The sequence below is a fragment of the Aythya marila genome (genome assembly GCF_965140915.1).
Source record: "Aythya marila genome assembly, chromosome: 1".
NCBI lineage: Eukaryota > Metazoa > Chordata > Aves > Anseriformes > Anatidae > Aythya > Aythya marila.
Genome location: NC_139042.1, coordinates 55,080,029 through 55,097,240, shown reverse-complemented (window position 1 = coordinate 55,097,240; position 17,212 = coordinate 55,080,029). Strand labels below are relative to the sequence as shown.

General features: G+C 42.9%; 1 protein-coding gene across 6 annotated transcripts in view; it reads right to left on the bottom strand.

Moving 5' to 3' along the window:
- Positions 1–17,212, bottom strand: part of FARP1 (FERM, ARH/RhoGEF and pleckstrin domain protein 1) — a 194,887-nt gene that overhangs the window by 62,639 nt on the left and 115,036 nt on the right. For all 6 annotated transcript variants that reach the window (XM_082754402.1, XM_082754403.1, XM_082754400.1 and 3 more), the window contains exons 3-4: positions 5,554–5,658; positions 783–825 (exon numbers count right to left, since the gene is read on the bottom strand). In XM_082754402.1, the coding sequence (XP_082610528.1) occupies positions 783–825; positions 5,554–5,658 (148 nt within the window). The remainder of the gene's footprint in view (positions 1–782; positions 826–5,553; positions 5,659–17,212) is intronic.

Genomic DNA, 17,212 nt, shown 5'->3' with positions numbered 1-17,212 from the left:
CACATTTGTTCTGACTCTTACAAATAGAGTAAGTCACAAACTGGGTCCAGTGACAAAAGGAGCAACGCATCTCTCATGTGAGAGGGAGGGTTTCCAGAGAATATACCAATACTAACCTGACCAGAAAGGCACCTAGTGGTAAAGCTCACGAAATGAAGACCTTTACTGATATTTGACAGGGAAACAGAATCACCAAAACCTTTCTTGTTCACTTCTCTTCCCAAAGCTGATGGCTATGTACAATTTCCTTTCTCTCCCACTGCAACGTTCCCTGACTTCCCTAGCCCAGCCATTTTCTCCTCTGGGGCTAAGACATTTCCAAGTGCTGCAGCAGTGCCCTGTTAGCTGTCACAAGTTTGCCTGCTCCTTCCCATTAGTAACTTCTTTCAGTTCTTTTTCTTTTATCCTGATTACGGTATCTCAGGAACGTGTGCTCCCTCAAATCCTTCTTTATTGCATCCTTTTTTCTCTGCAAAACTGTTCATTACCTCAGTGCTCCTAGTGCCTGACTAAACCTTCTCAATCTGCTGCTGGCTCAGCCCCGTCAATATAAAAGGCAAAACCAGAGGCGTTCGATGTCTGTGTGCTTTGTAGGACTTGCTGCTGGGACACAATTTCACAGCAAGCGCCGTATGTCTCTCAAGGTCAGAACAGAAATAAGAAATAATCCAAACAAAATTCAGAAAAGGACGTTGAGAAGACAAAGGTACCAACTGACAGAGTACTCACTTACTTGGCTGCTCTTGAACCAACATAATAAATGTCAGTAAGGAAGTACTTACTTCTAATCTGTTTCATAACAGGCTTCAAAAGATCAAGCCACACCTGAAAACAAAAAGAAGGTGATGTTATAAACTCTAAACAAATGCATTTTTCATTGCATTAGATTTTAGATTTGCTTTTACTTATCTATTTTTTTCCAGTGTGGTTTTTCTCCCCAGAACTCTTGAAGATGCTCAGGAAGGAGAACTGTCAATAAGTTGCTGCTGGGGCATAGCTTTCGCAACAGTACAAATGTAGGGAGCTGGGAACACTGACATTTTCCCTTTACTTGTCTCAGATACCAACAGTCGCAGCATGTTTGGTCAGCAGCCCTTCATTTTATGGAAAAGTGAAAGAAGAAGCTGAGAAAAAGACAGTCCTGTGCTGTCCCTGTGCTCCTCACTCAAATTAACTTTCTACAGATCTGGGATTTCTGCTTTCTACAGATCTGGGCAGCTCAGGCCAATGCTTTCTTAATCGGGTGCAGTGCAACTTCGGCAAATAGTTTATTTTCATCTGTTTTTTTAGCAGCCTGCTTTTTCTGGACATCGCATGCGTCTTTCCTTTGGATTTCAAAAGAGAAGGAATGGATTGAAATGGCGTGTTCAAAGCCTAAAAGTCCACTCTGTAGTCTCAATCAAAAGGGCCTGGACGTATCACCTATCCACCTGAGGCAGCCTGCAGAAAGCCCGGGGAGAATCACACACAAGATAAAAGCCAAATGACACGCAGGAACCAGGGAAGTGTGACAGCTCGCCGAATTCAGCTGATAACCGTGCCCGAGATTTGTGTTTTGTTATCGCACTGAATTGCAGGGAGCCCCTTCCTTAGAGACTTCTGGAAGCTGCGGAGGAACTTCCTACAGCCCTCACAAAGGTTAAAGCCATTAAAAAACAAATCAACCGAGTCTTCCTCCAGGGAAAAAATCTATATTTAAATGAATACACCTTTGACCTTGAATAATTTTAGGTTGCGCAGAGACTGAAACACGCTCAAAATACCCATTTTAGAAAATCACCTGAGAAGCCAGACAGAAGCAGGCCTGCCTGGCTGCTGTAGCTGTGCCAATGCTGTTTGCTATTTTCCTAATCACCATAGGAGTGCTTGCAATTAGCAAAGAGCTCACATTCCTGCCCTGTTACACTCCCTAATGTTTCTCAATGGAATTCTTTTTATGTTTCGCAGCCTGTGAAAGTCTCTTTCTCTGGAAAGGCTCAAGAAGCTTGGTTATCCAAGAATAGGAAAACAGTGTTTATCACCTGTTAAACTCCTTCTGACACTTTTTGGCATTTCGGTAACTTAAACTGTTTTGTTTCAGAAAGTTGGCATGGACGTAAGCTGCAATGAAGGTCAGGATCTTTGCCAAGCATAGCGGAGAAAAAAAAAAAAATCCTGAATACGAAGCAGGCAATTTACAAGAATACGGGAGTCATATTTTTGATCCCAAAAAAATGTCTCCCAGAGGAAGTTTATGATAAAGCATGAGCACTGCAAGTACATCATTCCTTTCTCCGCTTTCCCAATCACCCTACAAGCAAGTCACAGCATCCTTTATCAGGCTGCAAGGTGGGGCAAGATGAAGACCTCATCAGCGCCACCGAACCCAAGCAATCAAAACTTACACATCATGCGGCTCCCACCCTGTAGCTATGCACAGTCAGTCTGAGCTTGATTTATAAATTGGAAAAATACTGTGAGGATGTACTTAGGACTCCTGCTTTTCATTTTCTCTGCATCTACCAAGGCTAGATTCTTCATTTCTTAAACAAAATTGGGCATTCCATGATAGTGACTGGATTTCTGCAGCTGAAGAACTGGGGCAGACATCAAGTGTGATGAAACTTTGTAAAACCCCAGGTTTGGCAACAATGCCTCATTTCCCCTTGTCCTGGGGTGAAGTGCAGCCCTCACACCCTGTGTTCACCTCCCATGCACATCTTCTCTGCTACATACATAGCAAACGAACACATCCAGCTGCCAGGCATCATGGCATACAACTGGCAATGTGTGAAGCATGAAGTCTGGAGCCCTGCATGTTGAAACAAACACAGCTGAACTGCGAATACATGGCTTCGTGTACATATGATCACATCTAAACAAATATGCTCTGAATATTTATTTTTCTTTTTACATTCTGTTCTACACTGGACGAGTGATTAATTCTCTTCAGATGATCTGAATATAAAATATGCATGTGTGTTTTCTTTCTTAGATATGAAACTAAACACAATTTTTTATTTGCACAATGCTTGAATTCTACGTTATAGCCCTTACAAAGCTCAAAAAGGTTTAAATCCCACAGGAACATTTACATCAACTGCATCACAGAAACTGGTAATTATGACTTAAATGTAAATACTGCTCTCACCCCGAATGCTGCTCCATACCAAAACAATGATTCATAATCAAATCTCTTGCTTTAAGAGCTTCTGTGAGCTGTTTTTAAAATGGATAGGGTAGGATAGGATAGGGTAGGATAGGATAGGGTAGGATAGGATAGGGTAGGATAGGATAGTTCAGTTGGAAGGGACCTACAAAGACCATGAAGTCTGACTGCTTGACCAATTCATGGCTAACTAGAAGTGAAAACAAATTATTAAGGGCATTATCCAGATGTCTCCTGAATACTGACAGGCAGGGGGCATCAACCACCTCACTAGGAAGCTTGTCCCTGTGTTTGAGCACCCTCATGGTAAAGAAATTTTTCCTTTGTCTAGTGTGAACCTCCCCTTTGTGCTGTTCCTGCGTGTCCTGTCATAGGTTACTAATGAGACCAGAGACCAGCACCTCCTTCTCAGCTTCTCCTCCTTGGGAAGGTGCAGAGATCATTGGTGTCACCTCTCAGCCTTCCCTGTTCCAGACAAGCCCACCCAAGTGTCCTCACATCTCCTCACAGGACATGCCTTCCAGTGCTTTTACCAGCTTTGTTGCACTCCTCTGGATGCTTGCAAGGACCTCAACATCCTTTTTATGTTGCAGAGCCCATGCTGAAGACATTACTTCCACCGTATTTCACTATTTTGGGGGCACAGCTGACAAGGGGTGAGCTAGATCTAGGGATCTCCCCTTTTTTCAGAAACAGAGACTGGATAAACTGGCACACACAGATCCGTGCTGTCAGATGCTTGGCTAATACTTCATTTTGCAAGGGTAGGGGCTGGATGAGTTACCACGCTTGATGTATGGAAGTATTGCCATGCATGTCAAACTGGGAACAGCCTTGGGGTTTTCTTTCAACCTTCCTCTTCATCACAGAGCCCCAGATCCCCCACTGAGATCATCTGGATGTATTTCCAGCCTGCCACTGCAAGGGCCTCAGGCACTGGCAGCACCTCAATCTCTCCTGTGTTCTGCCTCGAGCAAATAAACCATTTTGTTTTCACAAGACTGCAAACTGTTAGTTTACTTCAGGTCTCTGAGCAAAACACAGAGGGTCATCTATTTGAAACTTAATGACCTGTGAAGTAGGGAAGGTCAATCAAATGACCTTCTCTATTTTCTAGAAAACTAAAAAGCAACTGTATACACACACTAGAAGTTAGGATTTGTTTCAGCTTTATATACATACATCAGGAATGTCAGCTTGTCACCACTAACATGGATGCTCTGTTGTAGTAGCACTGTAGAGTTGCACTGTTTTGAAGGGTCACATTAAGCTCTCAAGTTACCTACAGCATTAGCCAAGGATATTTGGCAGAATATGAAACTTTTTAGGAAGTTGTGTTTCATGCAAATCCAGGAGCAAACTGGATCATTTTTAAAGATCGATGTCCATTTTTCAAAATTTCCTCTTTAATTATAGTTAGCCAAAAGCTTTATGACCTGTAGCATTCTGTTAGAGTGCCTATGTTAGCCTGCACTAAGGTATGACAACAGATTACTGCAGCAGCAGATAAATCCTTTTTGGCTTTTGGTTAAGAAATATTGCTTCTTAAAGTAATTTTATATAGAGACAGATACAGATTTTTTTTTTTTCTAATTGCCCAAAGTCACCTCCTTTAGGTCAGCCAGGCTACATGTGCAGAACTCACTGAACAGGCAGCAAATCCAGTATACACCAGCATGTACAGGTCAAACAACCCACACACCTGGCCCACATACCAGGAGGTCACACATGAAGTCTGAAGGGAAACAAACCTCAGAACAAAAGCCGTCGTAGTCTGGGAAGTCATTCGACTTTGGCTTTTCTCTGCTACTGTTCCCACCCTGGAAGTATTAGTGCAATATCTGAATGCTGTCGGCACCTGCACTCAGAGTCCAAAGTGTGAGGACCAGCACACCTGCCGTGCTACACGGCTCCCCAGACAGGACTTTCAACAGTTTACTTATATATTTATCCTCTCCCCACCCCCCCTCTTTTTTATTAACCTCGTTATATTTTATCTAATCATCTTCCTGTCCCAAGATGTTTTTCATGGAACTGTGTCACAGTCGTTGTTAACTTCTCTGTCTGCAGACTCCATGCTCCAGATTATGCATGACTGTAAAATCAGAGCTGAGACTCTGCAGCAGACCAGCCTCTGGCTTCTCTACTGCAACTGATAAAGACGAAATGCCGTCCAACTCCTGTCTGAATTGGCTGCTATTTTCAACACAGATGAAACCTGACAGGACTAATCAGATTTTAAAAACATTGCTTCAACTTCAGCAGGCAAGAACTGTACTGTTGTTTTTTTTTAAGTCTTATTTTTTTTCTTTTGAAATTCAGCGTTAAACACACCTTGTAAGTAAGGAGCAGGAAGAGAGAATACAGTGTGTATGCAGATGAAAACCAGGTGAAAATTAACATACCATCATCTTTTTATGATCTGGAAATTCAAGACCAAAATAGTCGCCTTCAACAAGGTTCAGGTGGTTGCAAACAGCATCGTGCAAAACTTTCCCTGGAGCTCTTTGCTGTAAGAAGAAAACAAAGCCTAGGGTTAAGTGCTGCAGATTAACAAAGATGCTTTTAATTAGTGGCAGAAAAATTACTATGCTAAGAAGTTGTCCAGAAAACAGCACTGCCAATACAGCTTACAAAATCAGTGGTTATTTCAACCATACCCACAGGGCAGCTGAAAGTAATTACTCTAATTTTAAAGCTATGGAAAATATCCACCCATCCCTGGATGGCAGCTAAGAATGAACCTTTAGAGCGTTTTTGGTTTGAGAGAAAAATACCATGAATTAGAAAATTGGTATGAAGCACCAAGGCTGGTCAAAGCTCCTCTGTGTTACTCTCGCAAGAGTTAATGAGTAAATCAGAGGAGTCAAGAGCAAGCATTTCCTTCTCCACTACAAAAGTCTTCTCACTACAAAGACCAGATGTTCTAGCCCAATATTAGCTCCCAGTGCTGCAGTTTTGCTGATTGTAAGGATTCTTCTCATCAGCACATCAGTTAAATCCACACCTGCAGCAAATACGGCAAATTACAGCTCACCAGCAATTCTTTGGCAGAAAACCCACACTTTTTCAGTGAAAAAGGCCAATCACTGAAATCAAATATTTTTGTTCTTTGCAGAAATGTACCTATTTTAACTCAAGAGTCCCTGAAAAAGAGATCTCCGCTCACTTGAGAATAAATAATAGCCCACTAAACGGCACAAACTCCAACAGCACAAGAGACCCATGTTCCTAATTACACCCCAGCCGAGTGCCCTTGCACTCAGCCCACAGACTCGCCCTTTCCCTTTCTGCCCAGTAAATAATTATTAGAGCAAAATGAAACAGCAGAAACACAGTGAACGAAAGAAAACCATGTGAGGCAGGCTGTTGGGTTGGTGAGCTGAGTCAGGAAGGGCAAACCTGAGCTCAGGTCCCTGCATCTCCTGGCCGTGCCCTTAACCAACAGGCTTACTGCATAGGAGTTGTGAGAGGGAAATAGGCGGTAGCGAGGCTTGAGCAATAGAAAGGATGCCCTTTTTCTGCTGCAGGACGCAGTGACCTGATACATCAAGGCTGGCTGGTTTTGAGAGCGAAGTTGGAAGGGGAAAGCCAAATTCACCTCCTAGGAACTTGCTGAGCAGGTTTGTGCCCTGGGTACACACATTGCCTCTAACAGACCTATTGCTCCATGAACTGTTTGTTCGTGTTACCCACAGCAAACGTTGGCCTTACGAATGCTGTCGGAAAACAGACGGAGAACAATCAGAGAGCAGCACTCATTTTTCAAGCATTCATCAAAACCAACCTCGCTGTAACTGCAACAGTTCATCCCCAAATGCCAAACGAGGACAGAGAAGGAGAGAGAAAAAAAAGGAATCTGATGCAACACCATGTAAAACAAAACTTAAGTGTGAATATATTTGAATGGGCTCACTTCATGTTCTCCAGCTTGGTTACACTGCAAACATCTGTGATGACCAACACCCAGCCTGCGCCAGCCCCTGCGCCCCGTGTCTCCTAACCGAGTTTCCCACGTTTTCCACTCCATCTCCTGCTGTACATAGGCACGCCCAAACATACATCATCTTTCAGTGAAAGGGCTTCCCAGTAAGTGCATTTTGTTAGAGGCAAGAGAATATTATTAAAAAGATGCTCAACCTAGTGTAATAACTCTAGTAGCTCGCTGCACTGAAAATACACTGATGAAGAAACTTCAGGCAAATGCCCCTGCTGCTAGAGAGCAGAAGGCCATTTTTAAGAGCCTTCCTCACTGAAAGAGTCAGATGGTATCTGGCACAGCCCAAACTGCATTGTTCCTCCCAGGAGAACAGGTGCCTCCAGGAACAGGCCAGGTATAGGACCAACCACCAGGAGAAGATGCAGAGCCCACCTGCGCTACCCCACCACATAAGGTTAGCTGAGGAGAGCTGGCCCGTCTGATCTCAGACCACGAGTAAAAGCAGCTGATTAAAACCTGCTGGGTGTTTTCTGAAAGTTTTTTTTTTTTTTTTTTTTTTTTTTTTTACTTATATGCATCTAGACAACAGAACGGCAGTCTTGTAGCATTTATGTCACTCGGCATTTTCTCTGAAGTGTGTCTCAGTAACATGAAATGCTTCTTACTCGAGTATTTGTAAATAAGATTATCATTCTAAACTCATCTTAGCTTTGATCAGTCCAAGTCAGAATAAAATCTGGCAGTTTATTCGAGGGGAAACACTGTGCATATAAAACGCGCTGAGATTTAGAGCCTGGTGACGCTCCTGGTCTTGCAGGACCAGAAGGAGAAGTACGACATCCAAAAATGCAGCAACTCCCTGGTCTTACAGAGATGTTGATTCAGGGCAGTTCCATGACATCCCTACTAAAAAATTTAAACACGATAAATTAAAATCTCAGTCTGCTGGGTGAGGAACCAAAACAGCAGGCACTGGAGGCGCAGGAAACCCCAGCTGACAGAGGAAGCATTCAGGGTCGAGTGTGCCACACCAGGGGCAGCATCAGCAGCCAGCAGTTGTGTCTGACTTCAGCGTGCTTACAAGGCCTATGGGACAACACAAGTCTTCTCCAGAACGTGGGAGGCATTTTCCAACCAGCAAGACGCCTGCCTCAGGCACTGAGCACAAAGGCAAAGCTTCATCAGCTCCCGTCCCATGGCTCTGTGGATGCACCTGCATCTCACAAGCTGCAGTTTGGCCACTTTCCATGCTCCACGCTGGTGTGGGCCTCATCCATGAGGCCCCAGGAGCTCCCTACAGCTCATAGAAGAAGGGCCTTCTCCAGCCATGGCGCAAAAGCACAGGCTTCTTCTCAGTAGGCCTTCTCTTCCCATCATGAAAGCCTCACATGCTGAGGAGAGGGAAGGCTCAGAAGGTCATAGATGTGGCCAAACACTGAGGGCAGGGGGAAAGGGAGCCAAAAGAACTATCTCCTGAGCCTCATTGAGTAAGAGTTCCCACCAGGGAGGGAAAGAGCTGACCTGAAGGTGAAGGTCAAGAGGAGGACGAGGCATGCAAGTGGGATGTTGACATGGAAGCTGCTGTGATGAAGGCTGGTGGCAAGACCATAAAGATAAGACCATTAGCTATTGTGGATGACCCCAGCTGGAAGGTGGGGAGGGAAACAAAGCAGGGAAGCTGCTGCTGCAGGTGGCAGTCCCCTGCTCCTATTTTTGTTGACAGCCAGATTCACGTTTAATCATAGAATCACAGAATCATCTAGGTTGGCAAAGACCTTCAAGATCATCAGATACAACCATCAACCTGACTGACCAAGTCCCATCGCTAACCCATGTCCCTTAGTGCCACATCCACGTGTCTCTTAAATACCTCCAGGGATGGGGACCCCACCATTCCCCAGGCAGCCCATTCCAATGCTGGACAACCCTCTCAGAGAAGAAATTCCTCTTAATATTCAGTCTAATCCTCCCCTGGCACAACGTGGGGGCTGTTAATCAGTGAAGAAAGACCGCAGCTCCTGAGGGCAATGCCTCCCATCCCAAAACACCCATCCACATGCATTGGCAGTGAACTTTTCCTAGGCGATACAGCTGTGCTCTTTTACTCTTGATGACAAGTAGCCCAGACACCTGTTTTACAGAGTTTGGTTAAGACGAGGTGAATCCCAGCCATGCTGACAGCAGGGAATTGCTGCTATTCTCTTGAGGTGGTATTTAGCTACACCAAAATCACACTCTAATTTTATTACACTGAAAAGAAGCTCGCTGATTTCAAGCTACACATCCTTATTGCTTAATACTTTTTGAACTGGCCTTTCATTTAGCTCTGTAAAATTACATTTTAAAAGTCACTTTACATTTTCAGGGAACGTCAGGCCACTAACTTCTAAATTATGAATAATGTGCATCACATTTAGCTGCAAGCTATGAAGGTACCCAAAGCAGTAAGCCTTACACATTGTGCATTCAGTATTTGCTGTCTGCTCATTATTTCAATCTTATTCAATTTCTCCTCCTTCTCCTCCCACTAAAATCCAAAACAGTAAGTTGCTTATGATCTTCCAGTGGTGAATATTTTAATAGATTTAACAATTCTTTAATGTTCTAGTGATCTCCAATCTTTTTTTTTAAAAAAAGTCTGCATACTGGCTTAGACCATTCTTTGGCACAGTCTGCAATACAGATTTTTTTTAAAAAAGGAAATTCACAGCAATATCTGGAAGACTTCCAAGACTTGAAAATAAGGGGGTTTGGACATATTCTTCTCACCCCCCTGCCAATTCATTTAGCAACTATTTCGCTAACCATCTACCAAATCAATGTGTCAGCTTATGACCAAAAAGTGATTTTAATATTTTTAATCTGTCTAGCCCACTTTCATCTGAAGTTTTTTCGTTTGTTTTTACATTACTGAGCAGTAACACCAGGTTAAAAAACAAATAAACTGCTTCTTTGGAACATCTGAAACACACCATCAGTATTTTGGTCAAAGTAAGAGCTTCATGTGGAAGCATAGTGTTTGCTTCTCTTCTTCAAAACTGCTGCAAATGGACCAGAAAAAAGTTTTTCGTTTTGTTTCTGCTCTTGCTAGTGCATTTGCAGCACCTGATAAGGAGAGAAAATAAATCCTTTACATTTATTCACACCTGCCACAATATAAAGGGAGACATTTCTTCCCCTAATGAATGTCCCTGTCACATTTTGAGTGCATGAAACTGAAATGAGTCAACCTGGTCAAGATAAATATGTTAGGAATACTTAAATACTACATTGTACAACACTTAAACACAAAGTTTATAAACTACTTGTTCTTTCAGTAAAAATTGCCCTAAAAAATGTATTTCTGTTTAGTGTGATTCCCAAATTATTTTATACTTCCGTTTAACAACTGAATTAAAATGATAGTGAAAACTTCCCCCAGTATTTTCTTATTTCTGCCATCATACACAGTCACAATCCATACTAAAAATAACAACCCCACATTCCTAACAGCATGAATTTTCTCAGTTATTTGAAGTTGTTAAAAATTATGTATGTATCTTCAGCTCTAAAAGGATGAAAAACCAACAAGTGTTCACGATAAGCAAATAGCATAAAAATAACCTCAAAGATGAGACCAAGCAACAGGGTTCTTAAACAAATAACCCTGACAAAAAACATATACATCAAAGTAGGCTGGAAAACTGCTCACAGGAGAACAGTGCTGCTAGCATCTGAAGAGAAATTTCATATTTCATCCAGTTCTACTTTCTGCCATAAAATGAAGTGCATATTTCATATTTAACAAAAGTCTATTGCTCAAAAGGTGGGTTAAAAGCAGTAAGGACCGATCTGGGTGTTGCTGCTCGGGACCTAACACTGCCAAGACACTTGGAGATGCCCTGCCCTCTTTCTCCTCTCCTCGCTTTCAAAGTGTAGGTGTTAATCCTATAGGAAGGATTAGACGGCCGTAAAAATAGCTTCAGACCATAAAGATAGCTCTTACACCTGGGTATACTAGTTTTTGCTCTACTGTCCAGCTTAGGCTGGGAAGTCCTGAAGAAGTGGGGTTCACCACCCTCTGCATACCAGGACCAAGTAACAGCCCGTTGCTGCTGGGACACAAGAATCAGGATTTTAAAAAATCATTGCAGTCTGTCACATTTTTCATACCAAAAGCCAGCATATCAGGGTCCCAGGGCACACAGTCATGTACTGGCAGAGAAGAAAGTCATACCCTGAAACGGAGCAGCCAGGCACTCTGGTCACTACATCGAAGCAAGCAGACCCTCACTCTGCACCTACAGCCACAAGGTATCAACCCCCTTTGGAGGGATGATGTGAAAGGGGTATGTTTTCATGATAACCTAAAGGCACCTCATTGCTTTTTAGGATATTTTCCATCATAGCATAGTGCAAGGCTCCACTCCTGGCATGTATCCCGCATGTTTTTGCACAGACTGCGTGCTGACCCTCAAAGGCAGGACTGAAGCCAAATGGAGTAACAAAATAAGTCTCTTATACAGCTTTAAAAAGGCAATTGATCATCTGCCGTGTACGTACAATAAGACTATTTAGTGTTCCCTTCTTGTTAAGACTTCAGTGGACTGCTTTCCTACTTTATGCTCTCCACATAAGCTGTGTTCCCTTTCATACCAGTGCCTGCCTTTCATAGTCACTGATGTACGGTTTTATCCTTTGCTTGATTTTGTTGGTGGTGACAGGCTTTTAAACAGTACGACTGTAGAACATGGTGCTTTTTACTTCAGGTTTGTTTTACTTCAAATACCCGTCCTTAAAAAAAAGAAAACGCAGCTGCAAAGTTAACTCTTTTTTTCCCTCACCTATCAGCTACGACAAACAAAATGATTTGAAAAATGACTATTTTAGGTATGTGTTTACTCACTGAAAACCAACACAGTGAGCAATTATGGAGGCAAAAATACAAAGAGAAAGAACTTAATAACCATCGCATTCACTTGCATTTGTAGCACCTTCTTCAAAGAAACATGTAATTTTCTACAGTTGAACGTGCAGAGATTTGTAACTGTAGTCACGCTCTTTTATTTCTGACTATGATAAACTGGCTTGTGCTGAGATATTTTCTAAAAAAGGCAAAAGCAGAAGGATTGTGCTGACTAGACTTTAAGCTCTCTTCTGATTCCCAAAATCAACTTTACCACAAATAGCCAACTGTAAAATTCAGGTGAACACTAAACGCTTAACAGGAGAAGAAATTAAATATTACGTCTGCTTCTAAATAATCCTCTTTAATAGTTAAATAGAGTGGAAGGAAAAAGACAAAAGATGATTTAGCAAAGCTGATGTAAAGTTGCATGATGAAACTATTTTCAGTTGTTCCTGATTAAGCCTCTTCTTGCAGCAGAGCCAGACCAACACAAAATTCAGCTACAGTAAATCCTCAAGTAACCACAGACCTCCATAATTACGGTACAGTAATGCTGCTGGGATCGGAGACTCTGCTTGGCCTCTTTTTACTTGGCTTGTAAAATGATGGTTTTATAACTTAATGGGCAAATACATGCCACACTGCATTATATATGCCAGTTCTTTGTGCAAGTGAGGAGATAAAAACCAAGAAGAGATGGGCTGGGCAGCTTCTGAAGCAAGCCTTGCGTATCACAGGCTAACCTGTCAGCTCCAAGTATAATGATCCAGCCATCTTTCTGCTTTGCAGCTCTTACCAATGCAAACTGATGTTAATAGTCGTTTTATTTCTCTTTATTACTCTACTTTCTACCTGATGAGGAGCTTGTTACTGCAGAGCCAGCAACAACCACCGCAAAACTAGTGGAGCCCTTTGTGAAGAAGAGGCTGGGGAAGAACGAGGCAGATCTGCAGCCCGGGGAATTTTCTCATCTGGTCACTCAAGGGACAAAATCCCACAGCACGATCTATTTCGTAGGTCCATCCCACTGTCACCAATGCCAAAGGAATCTGAACTTCTCATCAGCTACACACCGCTAACCCTGCAGACCTGGAACTAGTCATCCTTTGGTCACTGCAATCTAAGTACACATCTGTTTATCCTGAAATGATAATCATGGTGAAAAGCATTAACAAAACATGTCATGAGCTGTTTCCCTGTTCTCTAGTTCCTTCAACTGCATTATAGCATTTTAACTGACTGACATCTAGCCCTCAGTTAGGAATTACACCTGCCTTTAACTTTTATGTACTGACTTAGAAAAACTACACTGGACACACATGTACCTAAGAATCACTGTTATCAGCTTAAAAGGGATGTTCTGATCTCCTCTGCTAACAAATTCAGCTGAAAAACTTAATTTGTGTCTGGCTAAAGACCCTCCACGTAATTCTACTGATGGAGACAATGCATGTCTTTGCTTAAAATGTGAATGCTGTTTCCAGTAACCCCCTCAAAACCCAGCCCAAACACCACACTGCAATAACAGGTCTACCTGAGCTAATTAGTTCTGAAAATCCCCAAGCCTTTTTTCTTGTACTACAGCCATAATTGGTAGCTGTCTAAAGATAGGTGTAAAATATTTGTGGGGAGTCAGTAACAGTTTAAAGCTGCCCAATTTCTCACCCCAACCATCCAAGTCCTGGAGACTTCCAGTGGGAGACTCTTGCCAGAGCCACAGTCACTAAAACTAAATTACTTTCCTGCAACATCATTTCAAAGGCACACTGTGGACATGAAAAATTGAGACATTAAAAGAACAATGAAAAAACTTACTAGAAATATGTCAGCTAACTCCCTAAATTAGCTGCTGCCGATGCTGAGTCATCTCTGCCTAATTTTCCTAGCAAAGCTGAGAAGTGGTTTGTGGCTGTGCTTTATCCCGCTAGCAAGGCAAACATCCACTGCTGGAAGAGACTATTTTCCTTTCTGAAGAGTGCCATCAGCACGACGAACTCCAGCTTCAGGGCTTTGACACCAAATGGGGATGACTTGCAAGAACCACAGCCGGCCCATCATGAATTTCAGATCTTGGAGTGAGTTTTGGGGCAGCTGCATGAAGCAGTGCCTTCCTTACCACCTGAAACAAGCTGCAGGTAAGAAAAATGAAGGGCAACAATCTCTCCAGCTGGGTAGGTGGTGTCCCCAACACAAGGTCTGCCCGCAGGGTTATGCCCCACAGCCGTCGGCAGCGCAGGGATGCCCGCAGCCTGGCCACGGCGCGTGCGCTGCGGCTGCCGGCCTCGGAAAACACACCGCAGGCTTTGTTTTCAGAGAACTTGATGTGAAGCTGCTGCAGCCTCATTTTTCAGCAAGTTTTCTTTATGGAAAGCTGTTTTTCCCAAAGCTGAGGCTCTGGGAGAAAGTATATACCTGTCAAATAAATGTTGATATTGCTTTCCCTCCCTGCGAGCAAAAAAGTGAATGAATTTAACCCTCGGCCTCGGTGCTGTTTAGCAGCACACTGTGCTCCTTGTTTCTTCCGAAGAGCTGAAACCGAGGTTCAGAACACTCATTAAAAATACCTCGGATTGAATTTCATAGGCCACAACTTTTGAAAAGGAATATAATGGTACCATTCAGTGCGCTCGGTGTAATTCCGCAGTGTAGCAGCCAGCAAGTAATTGGGGATGGAAACCCCAATCTCGGTGACACCCCCCTCCCCCTGGCTTGCCTCTTGCTTTTCCACTCCTCTATGTTTCAAGGTAAAAAACATCTAATTACCTTCTCAGGTTTTCTTTCATTTTTCTTTTTCTTTTTAAACATTAATTAGTGTTTTGAGAGGAAAATAAAAGCATTCTGTTGTTCAGGCCACTTTCTTTTCTGGTCTGTTTTCTTTGCCTCTTCGTTTTTCCTCACCTTGTTTAGCTATGAACAAACACTTTACTGAAATAAAGGAATGGGCAATTCTAACGTCATCAAACTAGACAAGCAAAACCCTTCCATGCAGACCCGAAGCATGAGAATATACAGAGTTATGCCTACGTTGGGGTTACTAACTACAAAACCAGACTGAGATGCACAGTGGTTATTTATTATTTTTACGTGAATGCATTTTATTTTAGCCATGATTCTAACAAAGCCCTTTGATAAGATGGTTTTAAATGTAAGAAGTCTTAGGCCCCCCACAAAAAAAAAAAAGACACAAAATATGAAATCCTAAATCTGAAGCAAAATCAAATGCAATAGCCAAAAGCTTCTTGTAATCTTTCTTCGGTCCTGCATGGCTCTCAACATGACCTCTAATTAAACTGAGCAAGCCCTGGCATCACCCAGTTGTACATATTTTCCTTTTTGCTTTACTGGGGGAAGGATGGTACAATTTAACAATAGGATGTAGAATTTTTCAAGACCAGATTGTGAGCTTGACAGTACAACCTTCGATTAAGCCTTCAGGCTATGGCTGCTGCTAGCTCTAATGCATTCACCCTAGCTCTTGCCGTCAGCCAGCCTGCTGCTCCAGCTGGATCTCATGTCCCGACAGCTACAACACGAGGCAGAGTGAGGAGGATTAACTTTGCATTAAATTTAAGCAATTGAGAGTTTCTTTAGGATCTGCTTGGTTCTGTTTTGCACATCTGATGGAGACTGGCTACGGAAGAGCTTGGCTATAGCATCCTGTGATTACTCCAGATTAGATGTGGAGTAATACTGTACTTCATGCATGAACCCAAACCAGAGACAGTCCCGGCTTCATTCCTAATGAATGAACCTCATAGCCACAAAATATTTTTGTGAAAGCTCTAAGTGCAAAATATAAGCCTCAAAAGCTATCTCACCTTTTAGTACCTGAAAGGCAGAAATTTTGGGTTGTCTTTTACCACTCAAGTTCCCCATTTGCAGGAGTTTCTTGTTTGGTCATTCAAGGTCTGACACCAACCAGACTGCCTCAAACAGCTTGGTGGATGATAAGAAGCATAAGAGGAATGAAAAAGGAGTGGAATTGGGGCGGTGGGTGGTACAGTAATGCTTCTTCTACCAGCAGATTTCAGAGGCACCTGATACAGTCAAAGTGCACTTGCAAAGAAGGGTACAAAATACCCACCTCCCTTTTTAATACATCTACATAATTCTTCAGAAAGATCCTCAGGAGCTTCTCTGCTGGTTCTTCGCTGCCTGTCTGCAACTTGCAGTTTCTCCTAACACCGCAGAGGCTTTGAAAAATCCAGCCATGAGTCAGCCCAGCTTTCTGGAAGATGAAACTGCCTCTGGATGGCCAAAGCCTGATGACTGGTTATGCTAGCCAACGGCACCGAACTGCAGCAGTCGTAGGGGAGCATGAGCTGAGATGAATTTTCATCGGATTTCTCACCCCTTCTTCTGCGTGTGTGTGTGTGTGTGTGGGCCCTGCAGAGTTACCTGTGCCTGCAGCTAACGTGAGAGGCGAACAGCTCACGTGGTGCTCCTGCTTCACCGCTCCATTACCCGTACAAAATGTCCAAGCTCGGAGATTCCTAAGATATCTGCTTTCTGTCACTCAGATAGAGGCCTCGAATATCAAAGGCGAGTAACACCACGTTATTATCACAAGGGCATTAACACAGTCTCTGAAACAGCTTTTATGGCCTCTATTTTGTTTTAACGTGCTATCCTGTTTTCTGTTATGCTCTGCTTAAAAACACATGTCGGACAGGCCTAGATATTGCGATCTGGGCTCTGGGCAGAGCATTTAAAATAAATCTTTGGGCACAGCAGATTTATAAAGGAGCAACCGAGCTGCTTTTAAGGCCAGAGTAGGGCGGTGCAGTGTTAGGTACCGCCCCGGTACGGATGAGCTTTATCAGGAACAACAGGCTTGGTGGGAAACAAGCATCCTCTGTTCGGGGTACGTCAAAGAGAAGTCTTTGGGGATGTGCTATCAGAAGTCAAACAGCAGGCTGGCACAATACCACTATTTTGAAGACGTTTTCAGTCCCAGGTTGAGTTCCTCCAGAAACAGAGTTTTAATTCATTTGGCCCTAAGGGGAATGCGTGTAACTGGGAAAGGTTTTGATCCTATCTAATCCGTGATTTTTTTTTTTCCCTTAGTGATGAAAACAATCCCTTAAAGATGCCACGCATCTCATTTTAATTCCGTATTTACAAACATGTTTATTCATTGTTAATATTCATGTAATTTCCAGATTCCTAGGCTGTGCGACAGTGAGACTTTTATTTACAGCACAACAACCTAATTGGATGCTACAAGTGATTATTT